This window comes from Aotus nancymaae, unplaced genomic scaffold (assembly GCF_030222135.1).
Source record: "Aotus nancymaae isolate 86718 unplaced genomic scaffold, 86718_ANA_hifiasm-v0.15.2.pri h1tg000019l, whole genome shotgun sequence".
In the NCBI taxonomy this organism is placed as follows: Eukaryota; Metazoa; Chordata; class Mammalia; order Primates; family Aotidae; genus Aotus; species Aotus nancymaae.
In genome coordinates, this window is record NW_026988431.1 from 58,146,966 (window position 1) to 58,169,514 (window position 22,549).

The 22,549-nt window shown below is 37.4% G+C and overlaps 1 protein-coding gene across 2 annotated transcripts in view; it reads right to left on the bottom strand.

Annotated features, from left to right (window-relative positions):
* Nucleotides 1-1,009: 1,009 nt before the first annotated feature.
* SERPINI2 (serpin family I member 2) overlaps nt 1,010-22,549 on the bottom strand; it is a 42,097-nt gene continuing 20,557 nt past the window's right edge. For both annotated transcript variants that reach the window (XM_064378522.1, XM_012470936.2), the window contains 4 exons: nt 11,568-11,665; nt 8,019-8,105; nt 5,426-5,515; nt 1,010-1,260 (listed from right to left, as the gene is read on the bottom strand). In XM_064378522.1, the coding sequence (XP_064234592.1) occupies nt 1,184-1,260; nt 5,426-5,515; nt 8,019-8,105; nt 11,568-11,665 (352 nt within the window). In that variant the 3' untranslated portion in view covers nt 1,010-1,183. The remainder of the gene's footprint in view (nt 1,261-5,425; nt 5,516-8,018; nt 8,106-11,567; nt 11,666-22,549) is intronic.

A 22,549-nucleotide genomic window follows, 5' to 3' on the forward strand; every position in this document is an offset into this window, starting at 1 on the left:
AGAAGAAAATTACTTTTTCCTTCCCTGCAATGGGAATATAACTTAGTAATTAAGGTCACAGACTTCTAGCTCAACTAGTTCTGAATTCAAATCTACCTACCATATTTATTGGTTATGTGTCTTTAATTTATATAACTTTGAGTCTTAGTTTCTTTATCAGGAAGTGAGGTAACACTGTTTCATAAAAATTTTAGTACATTTAACATAATGTAAAAAGTGCTCACTTCAGTGAGCCCAACACACAATTAGGGCTCAGTGAGATGTAGCCATTATCATTAAGCTCTCTGCCAAAATTGCCAAGACAAACAAACAAAAAGGCAATTTATATCATTAGCTTGAAAATGGAAAAACTGTGAAACATGCTGCATAAAGTAATACTAGAATGTAGTTTTAGTTTTTGATATTTAGATGTGATGTTTCAGAGTGTTCATGGGAAGGGATCTGCATTTGATCTTTATAGAACACAAACTTGACCCTAACACTTCCTTGGCTCGGTATTGTAAAATTGCGAAAGGTCAGCTTCCAGAGTCACGCTAATTTGGCTGCCACTTTCACCTACAGAATGAAGAATCTTTACAAAAGCGCTCAGCATTTCTACTTTGTGTGCATTTTTAAACCGTAAATGAGTAGGAAAAAAATTGGTATGCTCCAAAAGGAACTGAAACAAGATAAATATTAAATGTGCTATGTCAAATAACAAGTTAAGATTAGTAAAATACCCAGAGCTCCCCTACTGCCAGGAATACTGGATCTGTGTGTCTTAAGTGACACCCCAGAGAGGCATGTACCATGGCCACGGTCTCTTGATCTTACTTCCCCATGGCTAGATGATGCTATGCCTGAGTCTAATAGTCCAGTATTTTAGGATATAACGAATTTGATGTCTAAGATAAGAATTTGATATTTAAGATATTATAGACAGGATTATTCTAACTTATGAATGGTAATATTTTATATAAACTCACTGCTTTAGATTCATATGGACTTTCTAAAACATACAGAAAGAACAGAAACAAATGCATACCTAATTTTACTTATTCATCAAGACAGATCTCTATTATTACAGGCACAGTCTAAAACAGAAAAGAAATAAGATGTAGAGCAAATATTGTCAAGATGATGATATTTTGCCAATCAACTATTTTCCAGAAATCATCGTTTATTCTGAGGCTGTGCTTTTCATTCACAGTGAATCTAAATCTCTTCCTTTCATCTCTTGGGTGTCAGGATTCGTCACTCTTCCCATAAACAAAATTGATTCTAGGGAAAAAAAACAAATATACTTTAGGAATTTCTGGAGAAAACAACTGATGATAATTAGTTTTTCTTAATATCTATCATTCTGTCTTTCTTCTCTGTAAGATAAATAGGCAGTGTCTAATAGTAAAGTATTCTCCTTTGTCTCAAATTCATAATTATATCATTATTAATCATTTTCTGGTAATTTATGAAGTAAATCAACACCCACTACAGCTTGTCATGGAAAATGCATTAATCCTGTTTTTTTACAGAGGGAAGCAAAAATAAAGTGACAGAGAGGTGTTCTTCTGAATATATAGACCCAGTCCAGTGAGCATAGCATAATAAAATGGTGATGAGTGTGGTAGAGTTTTAAATTTAAGGCATTAACAGTCATCATTTTATGCATGCAATGTAAGTCTTCAGAGTTAAAAGTGCAACTTCACAGTTCTCCTCCTTCAGCTCTGAATCAAAGCTTACTTTACTGCCAAAGACAATATTTTTTTATCTCTACTACTTTCAAATCCTCACCAAACTGTTATAGTATATGGCATAAGTGCAAATACCTGTTTTCAGCCATTCTGTGTTTGCAAGTGAAAAGGAACTAAGAACTAAAGAACAAAACAGAAAGAATAATGTACTAAAATATACTCACCTTTCTTTTCAACGGGGTTAAGAGAAGTGGATTGAATGAATCAATGTCAAATGTTGCCTTAAGTTCCTTATGCTCAGATGTAATAAAGGTTAATTTCAAAGGTGATAAGTTTTGCATAATTTTAAAGCTAATGAAGATGATATTTAAACGTAGTTGAAATAATTGTGGGACAGCCCTTTTTTATTAACTCTACTATTCAATCCAAAGACACACTCTTTGAAGAACCAGTAACATGGAAATAGACATAAACTCCAGCAGATTTTACTTTTTATTATGAATAATTATAGTTAACAATGTTTTGTTTCAAAATATTAAAATAATTCTGGAACAAAGAAAATACCCCAATATTTCAGATAGATAAAGATACATAAATACATTTCCCAGAATAGATATGAAATTTAGTCACAATAGGAATAAGCAGTGACTCCTATATCTTCATAATACTAATGCCATAACGCTATTGCATTAAAATGTACATCAGAATAGTTTGTTTGGAAAAATGTTAAAGTAACTTCTACAAACACTAACTTACAGTTGAAGACAGTATCTTAATATTTTAAATTCCTAGAAGTGTAGAATATTACATAAAAGTCCAGCCTTTTCAATCTGTTTCTTTTTCCAGGAAGAATCACATTTTGAATTGAGTCTTCATGCCATCATAATCTACTCACTACTAAATTGGACAGATTAGTAAAATCTCCCTTGACATAATAGCAAAGAATTTAGAGGCAGACTGAAGCAAAATAATTTTTTTTATCTTCATGCCTTCTTCTTAAATAAGTGTCCTCTATATTTAATCAATATATTTATACAACATCTTCATCAGATGAAAGCAAATTTTACTTTCTAATATTGCAATACAATAGCATTACCAAGCTAATGGTTAGAAAAAAAATTCTTAACGAATATTCTTCAATCTGCTTCTGCCCTCAACACATGACCTGAAAGAGTTCTAAATGCAATAACTTTCATTATGTCTGGAGTCCCGTCAATTTCAAAATCATAATTCACTATTTTTTCAGGAATGGTAACTTTATTATGAGTATCTTTCACAATTTTCTTCTCAAAACGTATGAAGTTGGCCTATATCCTCAACCTTAAAACGGTGCTTTCTTGTCCTAGAAGTTTAGCTTAGTAAGGGCTTCAGATGAATATACTGCAATATAAAACTCATCTGATAGGAAAATCCAAATAATGTATACATTTTGAACAAAAGGACTGTTTGGCTAAAAGAAAATTTCCAAGCTATATAAAAATTGATTGTACTAAACCTAAAATCATTCATCCTCAAACTTCAGAAATCATCAGCAGAACACATTTTATGTACACCATGAAGCCATTTAATAGTTCACTATGGTGCTGCTAAATCGCTATCTTCATTAATCTCAATGATTTCTTGAGTTCATTTGTGAGAGAAAAATTGATAAATTACTAAATATATATTGTCTTAAGATAACAGCTCTTTCTACATCTTATACAGCAACAATGGACAGTCCCTGATAAATGAGTGGCCATTTATTTCAAACAACACTTTAAAGGAGTAACCCTAGTTTAGAAAGTCTCATTACAATAGAGAACATAAAACAGTTCAAACTGTCATTAAGATCTGCTAATTAAGCATTATCACAAATAAATAAATAAGTAGGTTATTTGGGGTTTTGGATTTTTATTGCTGTTTTACTGATAACTGTTACTTGGCCTTAGCATATAACAAGTCATCAACTTGGAAAATAGGGTCAAACATAATTATTCTAAATGCCATGATTTACTTGTGCATTGATGCTCAGTGCAGCTTTTTTCCTTTCCGTCTCCATGGTACATAATTGTACATTAATTGTAACAAATTAGAATTATCCAAAAGTTAAACATATAGATCAAATGACATACTTAGAATACATTTGAACACTGACACATCCATTACCAAAATTGAAGTTGTGTTAATGCACTTTCATCAATTCTAAAACTGTTTCATTGTTTTTAAGATATGACTTTCAGAAGGGTCACTCAGCATCAGTTTCATTGAGCCAAAAAAGAGTGATGTATCCCTTACTGAGCCAATAATATTAGTATCCTAGTTAACCTAACGGATTCAGATTCTGCGATTAACTATGTCTCTTCTTTCTGTAAATGACTTTATACTTTTTTACTTTCCTTTCTTTTATTCACTCACTCATTCATATTTATTAATTTATTCATAATGAACACTTAGTATGTGCCAGGCAGCGTTACAAGTTTCAAAATGTCTTCTATTTAACTCTATGAGATGAGTATTACATTTTTTTTTTTTTTTTTAGATGGGAGTCTCGCTCTGTTGCCCAGCCTGGAGTGCCCTGGCCCGATCTCACTCACTGCAACCTCTGCCTCTGGGATTCAAGTGATTCTCCTGCCTCAGTCTCCCAAGTAGCTGGTAGCTGGGACTACAGGTACACGTCACCACGCCCAGGTAATTTTTTGTATTTTTAGTAGAGACGGGGTTTCACCGTGTTAGCCAGGATAGTCTCCACCTCCTGACCTTATGATCCACCTGCCTCAGCCTCCCAAAGTGTTAGGATTACAGGCATGAGCCACCGCACCCAGCCCAAGTACTATTACTCTTAAGTTCAAATAAGATATAGGGAAAGTGTGGCTTGGAAAGGACAAGCAACTTGTTTCACAACTGATAGTGAATTCAGCTGGAACTTGAGCCCAACCCAATTTTACACCCTCAGTTCGTAGGGAAACTAATATTACGTGCAAGGCATTTTGGCAAATATCAGACTGAATACAGAGATAAGTAAAATATAATTTCTACTATCCCGTGGTAACTCTCACATGAGCAGTATGACTGCAGAGGGATCCTAAACATAAACCTGACAATTTCCCACTGTACTCACATTTCTGGCTTCTCTTATTCACAAGAGAAAGTGCTGCGGCATCTATCCAATCTGGATTTCCCTGTGTTGACACTGTGCGCAGTGCCAATCCAGTCTGCTACTTCTAAACTCACTTTTTTACCAAACTCCATCATCTGTCACCAGTTGCCCAAACTGGAGATTTGAAATTACCTTAGACTCCTCCCTTCCCCTCAGAACCTACACTAGTCACTTATTGTTTTCACATCCATCTCTGAATTCTTTCACAACTCCACACCTCTCAGTTTCCACCCCCAACGTATCATCATAGACAGTTGACCTGCATTCCCACTTTGACACTTTCAAGTTATATAACCTGAGATAAACTATACAATCTTTCTCTGAGCTTTTGTGTCTTTATTTGTCAACTGTCTAATTTTTTGGAGTGGTTTTAGTTTTAGCGATAGTTATATAAAATGGCTACCACAGATATGCAGTAGCCACGAGGGCAGCTATTATTACCACCACCCTATTTTAGGTCCCTGTCATCTCTTAAAATACAATACCTGGTAAGTAAAATGCACTTAACAAATACCCACTGAAAGAACACACGACTTCAGCTATGTACAGTCCAATTAGAAACTGGAACTAGTTCTGCTTGACATAATCAGTTCCCCCAAAGAATTCTCAAAAAAGGTACCTGTTGGGTTATGCTTCATAACAAACAGAAATGGATGATTTGCTATAAATTGGTTTCGAGCCAGACTCATGATCACAGGGATGTGTATACCTATAAAATAGAGGCAACAGTTATTTAGATATTTGCATTAAAAAGATCAGTAAAGTAAGTATATTCATAACACATTTTGTAGATAGAAAAAGTCATTTTGTGTAAGGAGTTAACGTGTGAAAAAATGACAAATTTCAAAATACAGAGGAATTTGCAATAAATTTAAAAACCAAAGTACTGAAGAATAAATGTTAGCTCACTCATAGAATAATCCTAACTTTTATATTTATGCTCAATGAGGAAGAAAACCAGATACCAGATTCAATTTAGCAAAAGCAGTTGAAAAAATTTATCTTTTAAACAGTAATTTTCTGTTCACTTTTTATTTGTATTATATGATTTATTTCTATAATGTTTGTAATTCCTAATTCCTATTTAGGTATGTTTGCACTTCGTTTTTATACTTCAAGTTTGTGGTAATCACATCTGAGCTCAAATTAATTTTTTTTTTTTACTTACTTTTTCAAAATTATTCTGTGAGCTTAGAGCCTTTAGGATTTGTGCAGTGAATATGTGTGAAATTTTTATTATGAGATTTGAAGCAGAAATTTGCTGCCTTAAAAATTACTTTCTATGCTAATTTATGTTATGTTGCTCTATTACAGCATTTGTCAGTATTAGAATGGGAAAATATAAAAGGTTATTTTTTCTTTCTAGACTAAGTGTTTTTATGCTCAATTCGGAGATTGTCTTTACCAATAATACAATTATTTTGTACTGTTATTTTCAGACTCCAGGAAAAATAAGATCACATTGTATCATTAAAACCGAAAAACAGTCAAATATAATCTTTGTATGTTAACACGAATGGCACTCTCCTATTCAGAATATCAAGGCTATGCTACCCAAATAACCAGTGAATATAGGCTCATGTCTGAGTTATTAAGAACAATTCAAAAGCAAGGTCAATTTTACTCCTATTCCCATTTACAGTGAAGACTTGCATGTTTTTGCTTTTGAGCAGTCCCGGAGTGGATTTCTGAACGTCAGAATACCCAGGCTTACTATTCTGAGGAGTTTCATTGCTGATTCATCTGCCTTCTCTTAATGATTGCTACAGAATCATAGAAAATTTTAGACTTAAAATGAGTGGCAGTGGGCAACAGCAGAAAGAGCTCTGAACTTATAGTCAGGGAACAGGAGTTGTGTTCATATTCTGCTGTCAATCAATAGTATAACCTCAGGTAAGCCACTTTCCATTGCTGGGCCTGTCTGTGCACCAATATAATGAGATCAAACAAAGATCTAAGGACTCTTTCAGTACTGTTTAAAAGCAGCTGGAAAATTTGTCTACATGATCCAGCAATTTCATCCAAATATAACCTTTTGACTTCTTCAAATATTAATATAGCTCATCCCCTACAATCCTAGTTCCTTGAGCACAGCAATGCAAAATCCTTCAGGAGATGACAGAATCATAATGGAGTCCAGTGTGTTTCATCCAGATGTCAAAATCCATTGGCCCAATGCAGCATTGCAAATTAATCAAGAATTTAATAAATGAATATCAATTTTTATATACTTATCAGTAAGACATTTTAAATGATAAATAGCTTTTAAATATTGATTAAAATCCAAATCACATGAGGAATTAAAATAGACTTATGAGGAATTCATTAAAGTTGCTTGTCCATTTCTAATTAATTTTAAGGCTTTTTTCTAATTATTTTTCAATCATTATTTCTGTGCAGCATAGGTGCTATTTAAAATGTCATTTGTTCAAGAAAATATGGCCTAGAAGAGTGGTTCTCAAACTAGAAGGTACAAATAAACTTCCTAGTGATCTTGCAAAATGCAGATTCTGATTCAATAGGTCTAGGTTTTGGACCTAAGATTTCGCATTTCTAACAAGTTTCCAAGTGGTGCTGTTGTTGGTCTATGCACTACATTTGTAATAAAAAGGGCAAGCTACAAGCCACCATGGAGCACTGGTTCTTGGATGCACATTGGTATTGCTTAGGAAAACCTAAGAAAATATTGGACTCTGAATTTCACTTCCAGAGATACTGATTTAATTATTTTGGGGTGCGGACTGGGCATAGGCATTTTTAAAGCTTCCCCAGTGATTTTTATGTGCAGAGTAAGTTTCAGAGCCACTGCCATAGAAAGCAAAGTGGAGACAAAGTTGGTGTAGTGAAAGAATGAAATAAAATACAATTATGTAAGGGTGAGCATTCCTAAAAAATAATGATTTTATATTTGAGCCCTAAAGTTTTCTCCACAGGTCCTATCTGGTAATTCGAAGGGAATCCAATTTGCAAGTGAGCAAATACCAGTAGATAGGCCTCAACTCTTAATCAAAACCCTTCCCTTCCTTTTTGTATCACGCTGTGACTGAAGAGAAATATGAACAGCTTCTACAACCATTTCCTTTTTTTCCTCCTGTAGTGTATTAGATAGCGGAAGAGAAAAAGGAGATTACAGTGCTTTAAAGGGCCAGCACCCTCATGTTTATCCTCTCCCCATCTCTGCTCCTGGCTTGGCCAGAAATCATTCATCCTACCAGCTGATGTTGCAGCTTCACTGCCATCTTCATTTATCTCAAAGAAAACTTTCTGCATGACTTGAGAGACATATACTTCAGATGAATCTGGTAAAAAATATGAAAGTGTATTTAAGAGTTAAAATCAAGAGCCATTACCTATTAGGTTCCAGATTAATTACATTTTCTTTTTCTTTTTTTTTTTTTTTTTTAAGATGGAGTCTCGCTCTGTCACCCAGGCTCGAGTGCAGTGGCACAATCTCGGAGCACTGCAACCTCTGCCTCCCAAGTTCAAGTGATTCTCCCATCTCAGCTGGGATTACAGGCACCTACCACCACATCAACCTAATTTTTGTATTTTTAGTAGAGATGGGATTTCACCATGCTGACTAGGCTAGTCTCGAACTCCTGACCTCAGGTGATCCACCCGCCTTTGCCTCTTAAAGTTCTGGGATTACAGGTGTGAGCCACTGTGCCTGGCATAAGTACATTTTCTAATGATCAAAGACAAAGAAACAAATAAGTGCATTCTTTCCCACTTAGTCAATTTGCTACAGATAAAGGTTGTTTAGGTTTAGCTCTTCCAGAGATGACATATATACAAAGATAGAGAGATCAAGTTTTTCTGTGACATAAAAGTTAAATGATGTAAGCCTCAAATCAAGTATCCAACTAAGTGAAATATTTGAAGGGACAGCTTTTCCTCCCTAAGCCATCTTCTATAGACAGAACGAAAGAGGCTTTCCAGATTTGAATTAATCCCACTATGTATGTTTAACCTCAAAGCCAAAGTGTCTTTTATATTCTGTATTTAGTTTTGATCTGAGTTTAAAACAAAATGTACTTTCCTTCAAATCTGGGGAAGCCATGAAAGTCTAAGGAACTTCTGTGTCACCTGCTATAAAATCACTTCAGAGATATGCTTTAAAACCTGTTAAAATTTTCAGCATAAGATAGTGTCTTACAATGTTTTGTTCTGGGGTGGGTACAAGCTGGGAGTGAATGATCTTTTTCTCCCCTTGGTGGAACTGATGTATATGTGAAGTGTTTCTGGTAGAGTGACTTGTAAGGATAGTCCCCTTGAGAAGGAAGAAGTGAAACTGGGAGCCCATAAGCCATGTCAAGCTGGCTTTGCAAGACAAGATAGAGCTGACAATGTTCCTCAGAGGACAAAGGAAACATGCTCTAGAAAACTGCCTGGCTCCTAGTTGGCTTGCAATAGATATTTGTAATATGTAAGCCAGTAATAAATAAATCAATTCATCTGAATATGTCTAGTGATAGAAACCTGTAAAATAGAGAAAGATGGGTATCCACACTATTAGTGTGAATTAACTGAAATGCAAGAGAATGTTTCTCTCAAGGTCAGGCAAATAAGCACCTTCTTCTCCCAGGACCGCCTGGAGTAAGATCAATAAACACAGAGGGAATGACCTAGTGGCTCACACCAAGAAAAATGACCAAAAAGCAGGCTAGGGAGGAGTGAAGAATTTCACCCAGTTAGCAACGGCACCAGCCCAAATGACTCCCTGGCTATTAGAGTAAACACCTTAGTCTCCTTTGTTCCATCTCACTATAGACAAAACCCAGTCCTAGGAAAAGAACTGGACCTGAAATATAATAGCTTAGAAATAACAACGTGGACTCTATAAACTCATTCATTATACCTTCGAAATAATTATTTGTCTTAAATTTTAAATGAAAATTCTAAGTACATTATTATTAAATTAGGAGAACAAGAAAACAATACATCTGCTAGAAGATGTGCAAGTAAATATTAATGTGATACTCTTTCCACTTGCTTTATATTTAACTATGTGCCAAATGCTAAACTACACTATTTACATACATTCTTTTATTTATTTCCCCAGTCACTACATTATCTCATTTAACATTCTAATGAATGTTTAGACTCAGAAAGGTTAATTATTTTACTACGGGGCTACACAAGGAGTAGTAACTAAGTGAGAAGTCAAATATTTTTCTCAAAGTTTCCAAAGTAACTCTATAAAAACATTTTATTCAAAATTTGTGAACCATATAATTATAACAGTTGGGCTGCTTCATAGGAGCCTTTAGCAAATGTCTATTGCACAAATGATAAGTAGAGATAGCAGAGAATTTACTGTGCTCCTAGCTAACAGCTGAGGTGTCAGCACTGGCTATGACTATTGTATTCTAGAAAATAAGACAGAACCAAAATGGTTAAAACAACTCAAATAAGTAATTCAAGAGGGAAAGAACAGAAAATGCTGGACTGCTCAGTGTTATTTTCTTGAATAAAATCTTTCACGAAACACTTTGAAAGTATTTTCTTTAAAACTCTACCTGTAACAGGAGATTTTATAGAAGTCACAAATTGCTGGGAATTTGCAGAACAAGTGGCTGTTTGAAGTGTCTGAGGCATATTGAGTGATCTCCTTATGACCAGAAAGAAGTTTCAGAAGAGGAAGTGCATGAAAAATGGTTTGTATTATTGAAGGTTGGAGAGGTGGTTGTGTCTCAGAGCACACTTACAGAGCATCCTGTTGCAGTATTTAATGTTGACCATCTCATATCCAGTGCTGATAAAACTGTCAGAGAAGTCAGATCTATCTGTCAGTGTGAGAACAAGTAGCTACACCATGTGTGCAGGTGATAATGAACATTTTGATATTTGTGACCTCATTCACCTCCTCCATCAGAGAGTTTTTCATTCTAATCATTTGCCCACATAATTGATGAGCGATGACTAAATTAACAACATATTTTCAAAGCCCAGATAGCTATATAGAAATATGTAAAACATTTCTGCAAGATTTCATGTTGTGATTCAAAACCCCATCAGACAGACAAGTTTAGCCCCCTTCTTATAGAACAGAAGATTGAATTTAAAAGAGGGTATGTAACATGGGAAAAACTGGCCCTCTTTAACCATTTTTTTTAGCTAGCTATTTTTTAACTAGTGAGTACCACTGAGACTAGAAGAATTAAAAGACTGTCTTGACTTTGTTGTGCAAGTGAACGTGTTAACCATGCAGGACTCCCCTGGTGTGAGTTAGCATAAGAGCGCCATCTTCTCAGATTTGTTATCAGCCCAAAAGACTCTGTTGCTAAATCTGCAAGCTGTAGCATTACAATTTCTTGATTATGTTCATCATCCAGCAGCTTATGGATGACTATTTCATGTGTTCTCATATTAGTGAATTAACACTTGCAAATTGCTTTGTAAGAGCTATATTAGCTCTGCTTAGATGAGAGACTCAAAATTGTAATTCCCATTATTCAGATGAGGAAATCCAAACAGGGCAGAAATACAAACCCATGTAATACTTTTACTTATGTAGTTTTATTAGAAATATAGCTAGAGTGCTTATCTAATATTCTAAAATGCTTTTTTGACTTTCATTAAGAAAAACTACTTAAACATAAAATAATGGGCTTGTTTACAGACAACTCAACATGACTATGACATTTATTCACTGCGCGTATATTTACCAGAGCTGAATGCTCTTTCAGTTTTAAGCTCAGTTAATGCAGTCCTAATAAAAGAAATTAACATGATAATATAAGAAATACTTATCATACTACCTGTTATTCCAGAAAGGTCGCAGCCACCACTAAATATCTCAGTTATGTTCAAAGAATACAAAACATCTTTGAAGTCTACTTTTTGTTCTACTTTAAATCTGTTATTTAAAAAAGAAGAAAAAGAAAAGTCTTAAAACATTGCACATTTTTGCTACCAATATTTGTTAATGGATGACTTAGAGGACAATATATTGCAAAATATTTTGTTTTTATTATCTCAATTACATTTTCTTACATTTCACAACATTTCCCCCAGCTCCAACAATCAATTCTGGGTTGCTAGTATCTTACTTTCCAGATGAATGGTTGGAAGAAAGAGGGAACAGAAATTGTATTTTTTTGAAGTAACAATTACCAAACAAAACTAGGTGAGAATTCGAAGTTCTCTCTAAGGTCTCAATTGCGTGGCTCCTTTCTAACAAGACTCAGATTTCCCTGTTATGTATTGAAGATTTCACACCATCAAAGATGGTTCCTGGCAGATTTCCATGACATGATGAGCAGGGAACAGGCGTTCACAGTCCTTGGAGAAGACTGTTAGCTATTAAGGAACAGAGAAGCATTTATAACCTATCATTCATCTTGCCCGTTGTCCCAGTCGATGTGACATTCTTCAGTTTATGGACAGGCCTAATATCTTCTGAATAGGCCCTATAAAAGGATAAATGAATGGGAACCAGATTTCTTTCACAGGAAATAAAAAACAAAAAGTACAGGAACTAGCCAGTGCTTCCAACACAGAGCCATAAGTTAGGATGCTAGTGTCTGGGTTACTAGTCTGTGCCTTAATTTGCGTCACCTGTGAAAAAGGAATTTAACCAGATAATCCCAAAAGATTTTCTCAGCCACTGATCTTCTATGATTCCAAGTCAAAAGCAATCACTAAACCTCACTTTCCCATTTAGATAAAAAGGTGGCAGAGGGGCGGGGCGGGGGGTGGGGCAGGGAAGAAGCTAGTATTTACTGACTTCATAGAAGCTTAAAGCATTAATTTGCATTTTAAAGCCAGATTGGAACTGTTTATGAAAGAAAAGACACATGTAATAATCTTAAACAGGGAGTTACATATATTTCCTACATCAGCAAAATTCCCAGCAATTCCCACTGAAGAGCTTCGTCTGTGCCCTCTGGGCATTGGCCCCTGTGCTCCCCAGTTAGTATGTATACGCTACTGCTCAAGGATCCTGTGCATTCAGCAGGTAGGCCCATATCTAGAGCTAGAAATTAGGGGGTCAATTAGTCTAATTAAATCATTGTTTTAATTGGCAAATACTGAATGAGCTTCATAATTATAATTCTCCAAAACAATGAACGTGCCGTGGCAGAATTCTACTGGGACTAAAATATTTCTTAGTAAAATAATATGTACTTTGGAAGATGGTAACTCATTCAGAACGCTGTTTACCTGGGAATGGACACGACATGCACGTTAATGTCTGCTGATAATGAAAATAGCTCATTCTACGCCAACTGTTTTCAACTTCTTCCTTGTAACTTCCGACTAAGAAAGATAATATGCAGCATGATGGTTTGGAAGGTGGGCTCTTTTCCTGTTTTTATTACCACAGTCTTCAAATTGAAGGCAGTATGGGCTTTTAAAGGGTGGAGAATATATGTTCTAATCTACCTACAAATGGGCTATATTAGTTCAATAATTTTAGGATAATGACAAGAATACTGCAAGACTTATTACAACTTCTAATAATGCCTAATTATCACTGGAGAGTCATTTAAGTAACAGTCCTGCTCTAATATAGTCCAGCAAAACCTACAGCAATAGGAACACATTTAGCCATCTAATGAAAGTATAATCTACAGTCAATTCCTAATTATCCATAATTATTGGAGCCATGAATAGCCACGTGTGAAGAAGCACTACCATGTGTTAGGTACTTAATATAAATTATAGCTTTTAATCTTCACAAAAATCTAAGGGAGTCAGCATTATTATTTCCATTAATGTATAAGAAAATAGAAGCCGAGGATGGAAGATGGCCGCTTAGGAGGAACTCGGGAATGCAGCTCCGAGAGAAAGCACAGAGGGTGAGTGGACGCCGTATTTCCAGACTGATTTTTACTGCCCACAGAACAGGAGATTCACACGCAGAGAAGCCACACGGGTCGCCAGCGCCGCTGGCGCCGCTGGCTTGAACGGCGCAGCCGCTGGGCCGGCACCCTGAGGCAACGGCTCACTGTATAAAGTGAGAGAGTCTGAGTCCCCTATAAGCCAGCAAGGGGAGCTGAAACGGGGAGCCAGGCCAGCGCCACGAATCTCAGAGCCGCGGCTTTAGCCAACGCAGCGGCTCCGGAGGCAGATCGGATGAGACGGTGTCCCCTCTTACCCAGCAAGAAGACCTGAAACACAACTGAAACCGGGACGGTCCAGCTCTGTGGAGGAGGGGCGTTCTCCATAGGCACCCTGCTGTTCTGTACCAAGGCAATCCGCCACTACAGAGACTCCGTCACTACAGGGGCGGGCCAACATAGCGGAAGCAGTTCTAACTACACCCAGAAGTTCACACGGAAGCTGGGTGGAGCCCACAGCAGCTTAGCGAAGCCTCTGCAACCTGAGTGTGACTAGGCTGCCACCTTGTGGGCAGGGAAAACAGCAACCGCACAGGGGAACATCAGAAAACAGTAACTCCCTGGGACAGAACACCTCGGGGGAAGAGCAGGGGGTTTATGAGTTCTGCCACAGCAGACTTAAAATTACCAAAATCAGAAAGACAACAACTACAAAGTCAGCAGGTGGAAAAATCCACAAAGATGGGAAGAAACCAGCGCAAAAAGGATGAAAACACCCAAAACCAGAACACTTCTCCTCCTACAAGGGATCACAACTCCCCACCAGCAAGGGAACAAGACTGGACGGAGAATGAGTGTGATGAAATGACAGAATCAGCTTTCAGAAAGTGGATAATAAGAAACTTCCGTGAGCTAAAAGAACATGTTCTAACCCAATGCAAAGAAACTAAGAACCTTGAAAAAAGACTTGACGAAATGCTAACAAGAATGGACAACTTAGAGAGGAATATGAGCGAATTGATGGAGCTGAAAAACACAACACGAGAACTTCGTGAAGCATGCACAAGTTTCAACAGCCGAATTGACCAAGCAGAAGAAAGGATATCAGAGGTCGAAGATCAACTCAATGAAATAAAACGAGAAGGCAAGATTAGAGAAAACAGGGTAAAAAGGAATGAACAAAGTCAACAAGAAATATGGGACTATGTGAAAAGACCTAATCTACGTTTGATAGGTGTACCTGAATGTGACGAAGAGAATGCATCCAAGCTGGAAAATACTCTTCAGGATATTATCCAGGAAAACTTCCCCAACCTAACAAGGCAGGCCGAGATTCAAGTCCAGGAAATACAGAGAACACCACAAAGATACTCCTCTAGAAGAGCAACCCCAAGACACATAATCATCAGATTCACCAGGGTTGAAATGAAGGAGAAAATACTAAGGGCAGCCAGAGAGAAAGGTCGGGTTACCCACAAAGGGAAGCCCATCAGACTCACTGCAGATCTCTCAGCAGAAACCCTACAGGCCAGAAGAGAGTGGGGGCCGATATTCAACATCCTTAAGGAAAAGAACTTTCAACCCAGAATTTCGTATCCAGCCAAACTAAGCTTCATAAGTGAAGGAAAAATAAAATCCTTTGTGAACAAGCAAGAACTCAGAGAGTTCATCACCACCAGACCAGCTCTACAAGAGCTCCTGAAGGAGGCACTACACATAGAAAAGAACAACCAGTACCAGCCACTCCAAAAACACACGAAAAGGTAAAGAGCATCAACACAATGAAGAATCTGCATCAACCAAAGGGCAAAACAGCCACCTAGCACCAAAATGACAGGATTGAATTCACACATAACAATATTAACCCTAAATGTAAACGGACTAAATGCCCCAATCAAAAGACACAGACTGGCAAATTGGATAAAAAGCCAAAACCCATCAGTGTGCTGTATCCAGGAAACCCATCTCGCATGCAAGGATACACAAAGGCTCAAAATAAAGGGATGGAGGAAGATTTACCAAGCAAATGGAGAGCAAAAAAAAGCAGGAGTTGCAATTCTCATCTCTGATAAAATAGACTTTAAAGCAACAAAGATCAAAAGAGACAAAGAAGGACATTACATAATGGTAAAAGGATCAATGCAGCAAGAAGAGCTAACGATCCTAAATATATATGCACCTAATACAGGAGCACCCAGATACATAAGGCAAGTTCTTAAAGACTTACAAAGAGACTTAGACTCCCACACAATAATAGTGGGAGACTTCAACACACCACTGTCAATATTAGACAGATCAACGAGACAGAAAATTAACAAGGATATCCAGGACTTGAACTCAGACCTGGAACAAGCAAACCTAATAGACATTTACAGAACTCTCCACCCCAAATCCACAGAATATACATTCTTCTCAGCACCACATCACACCTACTCTAAAATTGACCACATAATTGGAAGTAAATCACTCCTCAGCAAATGCAAAAGAACGGAAACCATAACAAACAGTCTCTCAGACCACAGTGCAATCAAGTTAGAACTCAGAATTCAGAAACCAACCCAGAACCACACAGCCTCATGGAAAATGAACAACTTTCTCCTGAATGTTGACTGGATAAACAATGAAATGAAGGCAGAAATAAAGACGTTCTTCGAAACCAACGAGAATGAAGACACCACATACCAGAATCTCTGGGACACATTTAAAGCAGTCTCTAGAGGAAAATATATAGCAATAAGTGCCCACATGAGAAGAAAGGAGAGATCTAAAATTGACACCCTATCGTCAAAATTGAAAGAGCTAGAGGAGCAAGATCAAAAAAACTCAAAACCTAGCAGAAGACAAGAAATAACTAAGATCAAAGCAGAATTGAAGGAGATAGAGACACGAAAAACCCTTCAAAAAATCAATAAATCCAGGAGCTGGTTTTTTGAAAAGATCAACAAAATAGACAGACCACTAGCCAGACTAATAAAAAAGAAAAGAGAGAATAACCAAATAGATGCAATAAAAAATGACAAAGGCGATATCACCACAGATTCCACAGAAATTCAAACCATCATCAGAGATTATTACAAACAACTCTATGCACATAAATTAGAAAACCTGGAGGAAATGGATAAATTCCTGGACAGCTGCCTCCTGCCAAGCCTAAACCAGGAAGAAGTCGAAACCCTGAATAGACCAATAACAAGGTCTGAAGTCGAGGCAGCAATTAAGAGCCTACCACCCAAAAAAAGCCCAGGCCCAGATGGGTTCACAGCCGAATTCTACCAGACATACAAAGAGGAACTGATACCATTCCTACTGAAACTATTCCAAATAATCCAAAAAGAGGGAATCCTTCCCAAATCATTTTATGAGACCAACATCATCCTAATACCAAAACCTGGCAGAGACTCAACAAGAAAAGAAAACTACAGGCCAATATCCATGATGAACATAGATGCAAAAATCTTCAATAAAATAATGGCAAGCCGATTACAACAGCACATCAAAAAGCTTATCCACCATGATCAAGTAGGATTCATCCCGGGGATGCAAGGCTGGTTCAATATACGCAAGTCTATAAATGTAATTAACCACATAAACAGAACCAAAGACAAAAACCACATGATTATCTCAATTGATGCAGAGAAGGCCTTCGACAAAATTCAACAGCCCTTTATGCTAAAAACCCTCAATAAACTAGGTATCGATGGAACGTATCTCAAAATAATAAAAGCTATTTACGACAAACCGACAGCCAATATCATACTGAACGGGCAAAAACTGGAAGCATTCCCTTTGAAATCTGGCACTAGACAAGGATGCCCTCTCTCACCACTCCTATTCAATATAGTACTGGAAGTTCTAGCCAGAGCAATCAGGCAAGAAAAAGAAATAAATGGTATTCAATTAGGAAAGGAGGAAGTCAAATTGTCTCTATTTGCAGACGACATGATTGTATATCTAGAAGACCCCCTCATCTCAGCCCAAAAGCTCCTGAAACTGATAAGCAACTTCAGCAAAGTCTCAGGATACAAAATCAATGTGCAAAAATCACAAGCGTTCCTATACACCAATAACAGACTTAAAGAGAGCCAAATCAAGAACGAACTGCCATTCACAATCGCTACAAAGAGAATAAAATACCTAGGAATACAACTAACAAGGAATGTAAAGGACCTCTTCAAGGAGAACTACAAATCACTGCTCAACGAAATAAGAGAGGACACAAACAGATGGAGAAACATTCCATGTTCATGGTTAAGAAGAATTAATATCGTGAAAATGGCCATACTGCCCAAAGTAATATACAGATTCAATGCTATCCCCATCAAGCTACCAATGACCTTCTTCACAGAACTGGAAAAAACCACCTTAAACTTCATATGGAACCAAAAGAGAGCCCGCATAGCCAAGTCAATTCTAAGCAAAAAGAACAAAGCAGGAGGCATCACACTACCAGACATCAAACTCTACTACAAGGCTACAGTAATCAAAACAGCATGGTACTGGTACCAAAACAGAGATATAGACCAATGGAACAGAACAGAGGCATCGGAGGCAACACAACATATCTACAACCACCTGATCTTTGACAAACCTGATAAAAACAAGCAATGGGGAAAGGATTCCCTGTTCAATAAGTGGTGTTGGGAAAACTGGCTAGCCATATGCAGAAAGCAGAAAATGGACCCCTTCCTGACACCTTACACTAAAATTGACTCCAGATGGATTAAAGACTTAAACATAAGACCTAACACCATAAAAACACTAGAAGGAAACCTAGGCAAAACCATTCAGGACATAGGCGTAGGCAAGGACTTCATGACCAAAACACCAAAAGCATTGGCAACAAAAGCCAAAATAGACAAATGGGACCTAATCAAACTCCACAGCTTCTGCACAGCAAAAGAAACAGTCAATAGAGTGAATCGGCAACCAACAGAATGGGAAAAAATTTTTGCAGCCTACCCATCTGACAAAGGGCTGATATCCAGAATTTACAACGAGCTAAAAAAGATTTACAAGAAAAAAACAAACAAGCCCATTCAAAAGTGGGCGAAGGACATGAACAGATACTTTACAAAAGAAGACATACATGAGGCCAACAAGCATATGAAAAAATGCTCATCATCACTGGCCATTAGAGAAATGCAAATCAAAACTACATTGAGATACCATCTCACACCAGTTAGAATGGCAATCATTAAAAAATCTGGAGACAACAGATGCTGGAGAGGATGTGGAGAAATAGGAACACTTTTACACTGTTGGTGGGAGTGTAAATTAGTTCAACCATTGTGGAAAACAGTGTGGCGATTCCTCAAGGACCTAGAAATAGAAATTCCATTTGACCCAGCAATCCCATTACTGGGCATATATCCAAAGGATTATAAATCGTTCTATTATAAGGACACATGCACACGAATGTTCATTGCAGCACAGTTTACAATAGCAAAGACCTGGAACCAACCCAAATGCCCATCGATGATAGACTGGACAGGAAAAATGTGGCACATATACACCATGGAATATTATGCAGCCATTAAAAACGAGGAGTTCGCGTCCTTTGTAGGGACATGGATGAACCTGGAAAACATCATTCTCAGCAAACTGACACAAGAACACAAAATCAAACACCACATGTTCTCACTCATAGGCGGGTGTTGAACAAGGAGAACACATGGACACAGGGAGGGGAGCACTATACATGGGGGTCTGTTGTGGGGGAGTGGGGGGGACAGCGGGGGGGTGGGGAATTGGGGAGGGATAGCATGGGGAGAAATGCCAGATATGGGTGAAGGGGAGGAAGGCAGCAAATCACACTGCCACGTATGCACCTAAGCAACAACCTTGCATGTTTTTCACATGTACCCCAAAACCTAAAATGCAATAAAAAAAAAAAAAAAAAAAAAAAAAAGAAAATAGAAGCCTGAGGAGGTTAATTTCCACGCTCAAGGTCAAGATAGGTTCCAGAGCTATGATTTAAACTCAGGTCCATTTGAAGTCAAAGCTAATGTGCTAACTACCACTACCATCTAATCAAAATGTAATTCAATACCACCATATTGGTCAATATATATAATGTCCCTCTTCCAAAGTTTATGAGTCTTCATATTTCTCCCAGCTGTGGTTCATGTTCCCTTTTCCTAGATCCTCCTCTAAAATTGTCCAAGGAACAGCAGGCCAAGGTAAAACAATGAGCAGCAAAATGCTAGATAGACAATTAGCAACTAAATCATGAAATGTATTTCTAGCATATACAAACAATATCTTTTTGCTTAAAAGACAGTGGTAATTCACTCCCAAATGTAACCATTGGGCTGAACCCAATTTTACACAGGTAAAAGCTGCAGAAAAATGAGAAACGATCCTAATTTTGGTTTTAAGAATGACCGACTTCTGGCCTCCAGGCCCTACTGGGGAATGTCCCTTCTTTTCCCCTTATCTCCAGAGTTCTTATCTAATGAAAAAAGTCTTAGATCAATCTCCCTCTGGGTTTGTGTTATTATTATCTGAAATCCCAGCTTTGGTACAGTGGGCCTGAGTCATTCTTGGTGCATTAGGCTATTCTTACGGTACTATAAAGAAGTACTTGAGACTGGGGTAATTTATAAAGAAAAGAGGTTTGATTGGCTCACAGTTCCAAAGGCTGTACAGGGAGCATGATACTGGCATTTGTTGGTTATTGGGGAGTATCTGGAAACTTACAATCATGGCTGAAGGCAAAGAGGAACAGGTATGTCTTACATGGCTGGAGTAGGAGGAAGAGAGACAGGGGGCAGGGGCTACACCCTTTCAAACAACCAGATCTCATGAAAACTCTAGCACAAGAATAGCACTCAAGGAGGAAATTTGCCCCCATGATGCGATCACCTTCCACCAGGCCCCATTTCCAACATTGGGGATTGCAAGTTGACATGAGATTTAGGTGGGGACATAAATCCAAACTATATCACTTATACTGGTCATAACTGGAACCAACCAAACCTTAGGGTGGCTCACAAGGTGATAAATACAATCTTTGACAGTGGCGGACCTAGATGGTTATGAGAATACACAGTAAATTCTGGTCACTTTCCAATTACCTCACGGAGAGAGAGAGAGAGAGAGTGTGTGTGTGTGTGTGTGTGTGTGTGTGTGTGTGTGTGTATGATAATTAAAATAATCTATTAACCTCACAGGCTGAATTTAAGATACTTTCTGCTACATATGAAATATATCTCCATGTTTAATGTACACCTAGTATTCCCATTTTTATCTATGTCCAATAGGTCAAAGTAAATGAACATTTTGTAATCACTACTACAGCTGGTCAAGACATATCTATTCTCATATCCAGTCTCATTTTCTTTGCCTTCCTCTCACCCACACACAACTTACATTCACCCACTTATAGATCAAGGCTGGCCAAGCCTAGAATTAATTTCCACCCAGCAAAAAGATGACCCTTTATGTCCTATGTTAAGGGTTATATCTTTTGAAAACTCTCCTTGGAATGGCTACTCCAGATCTCTCATCCTACTGCTCACCCTATCACTGATGGTTTGTGCTGTTCTGTGCTCCCTCTCATTCTTGCCCCACAGTCACCTGTTTTCAGACTCCTGCTGATGTCTTCTAGTATTAGTCTGGCCATTAATTAGCTGTGTGACTATAGGCAAGGTATTTACCTGTTTCCATCTTATCTGTAACCTGAATATAAAACTAGATCTTTATCAAATTTATCGAGGGATTAAATGAGACATGATGGGGGCATCTATTACAATGTTGGCATTATAATTTATGGCGACTAAGTGTTAGAATTAAATGAGAATAATAATGTGAATAACATTTAGCTAATATTGAATACTAAAAAATGTATACACATTATCTCATGGAATCGCAACACTAAGAAGCATGTATTATTATTACTGTATTTAACAGTAGAAGAAAAATCTCAGAAAAGTAAATGTGCTTAAAGTTATATAGTAAGAAAGTGCAGGGCTCTGGGTCGTCAATATTATTGTCAGTAATCTGTTTTCAACAGTTGACAAAAGGTGCTGTGAGATGCCACATCAGCCAATATTTTTAAAGAATGATACCTCTCAGAAAGACTATGGCCATTATTAAGATAGTACTATACTTTTGAATAGAGCTGTAGTGCTTAACAACTTTAAAGGCCCAGATTTCCAAAAATTCAGTGAGAACTATAAAACCTCTCCCAAGGAAAATACATAGATAACCTTATATGCATAAACTTGCAAATAATTTCAGGGCTTCAAGGACCCTTGGAAGTATATCCCAGACCTCTCTAGAAGTCCATGGTGCCCAGGTAAGGAGTACTACAAAAGAGCAAGAATTCACAGCCCTCTTATTTTCTAGTAAGTTGAGCCCGAATCCCCCAAACAACCTATGTCTTCTTAACTCATATCTAGTTAGTCACATATTCCAACAACTTCACCAGTTCCTTACTATTCCCAGTGAAACTGCTCCCTTTAAACACTCTTAATGTCTGAGTTGTTGCAGTGGTTTCTTAACTGATCTTTTGGGCTTTAGTCCTTCCCTCTTCAACAAATCGTGGACATCACCACTACTCAGTTTAAAGTAACAAGTGTTCGCTGAATCGATACTATTTTTTATATACATGCTTTTTGCTGCAGTCACAGAGAGGAAATATGCACAGTTCTTCACTTCAAGTAGCTTATGGGTCAGAGGGGAAGATGAACAATTAACTTTAACGTAACTGCAACACAGAAATAAACACAAGGTACTAGGAGAACTTTTCTCAATGGGGAGAAAGGAAGATGCTTGTATAATCTTGCATGAAGAGATCAGAAAGGCTTTCTAAAACCCAAACTTAATTTTAAGGACCAATAGAAATTATACAGGAAAATAGGGATGGTTGGCAGGGATGGAGGGGGTAAACGAGGAAGAGGGAAATTTTTCAGACAAGTTATCCAGGGTGAACATAATCATTGTGACTATTATAT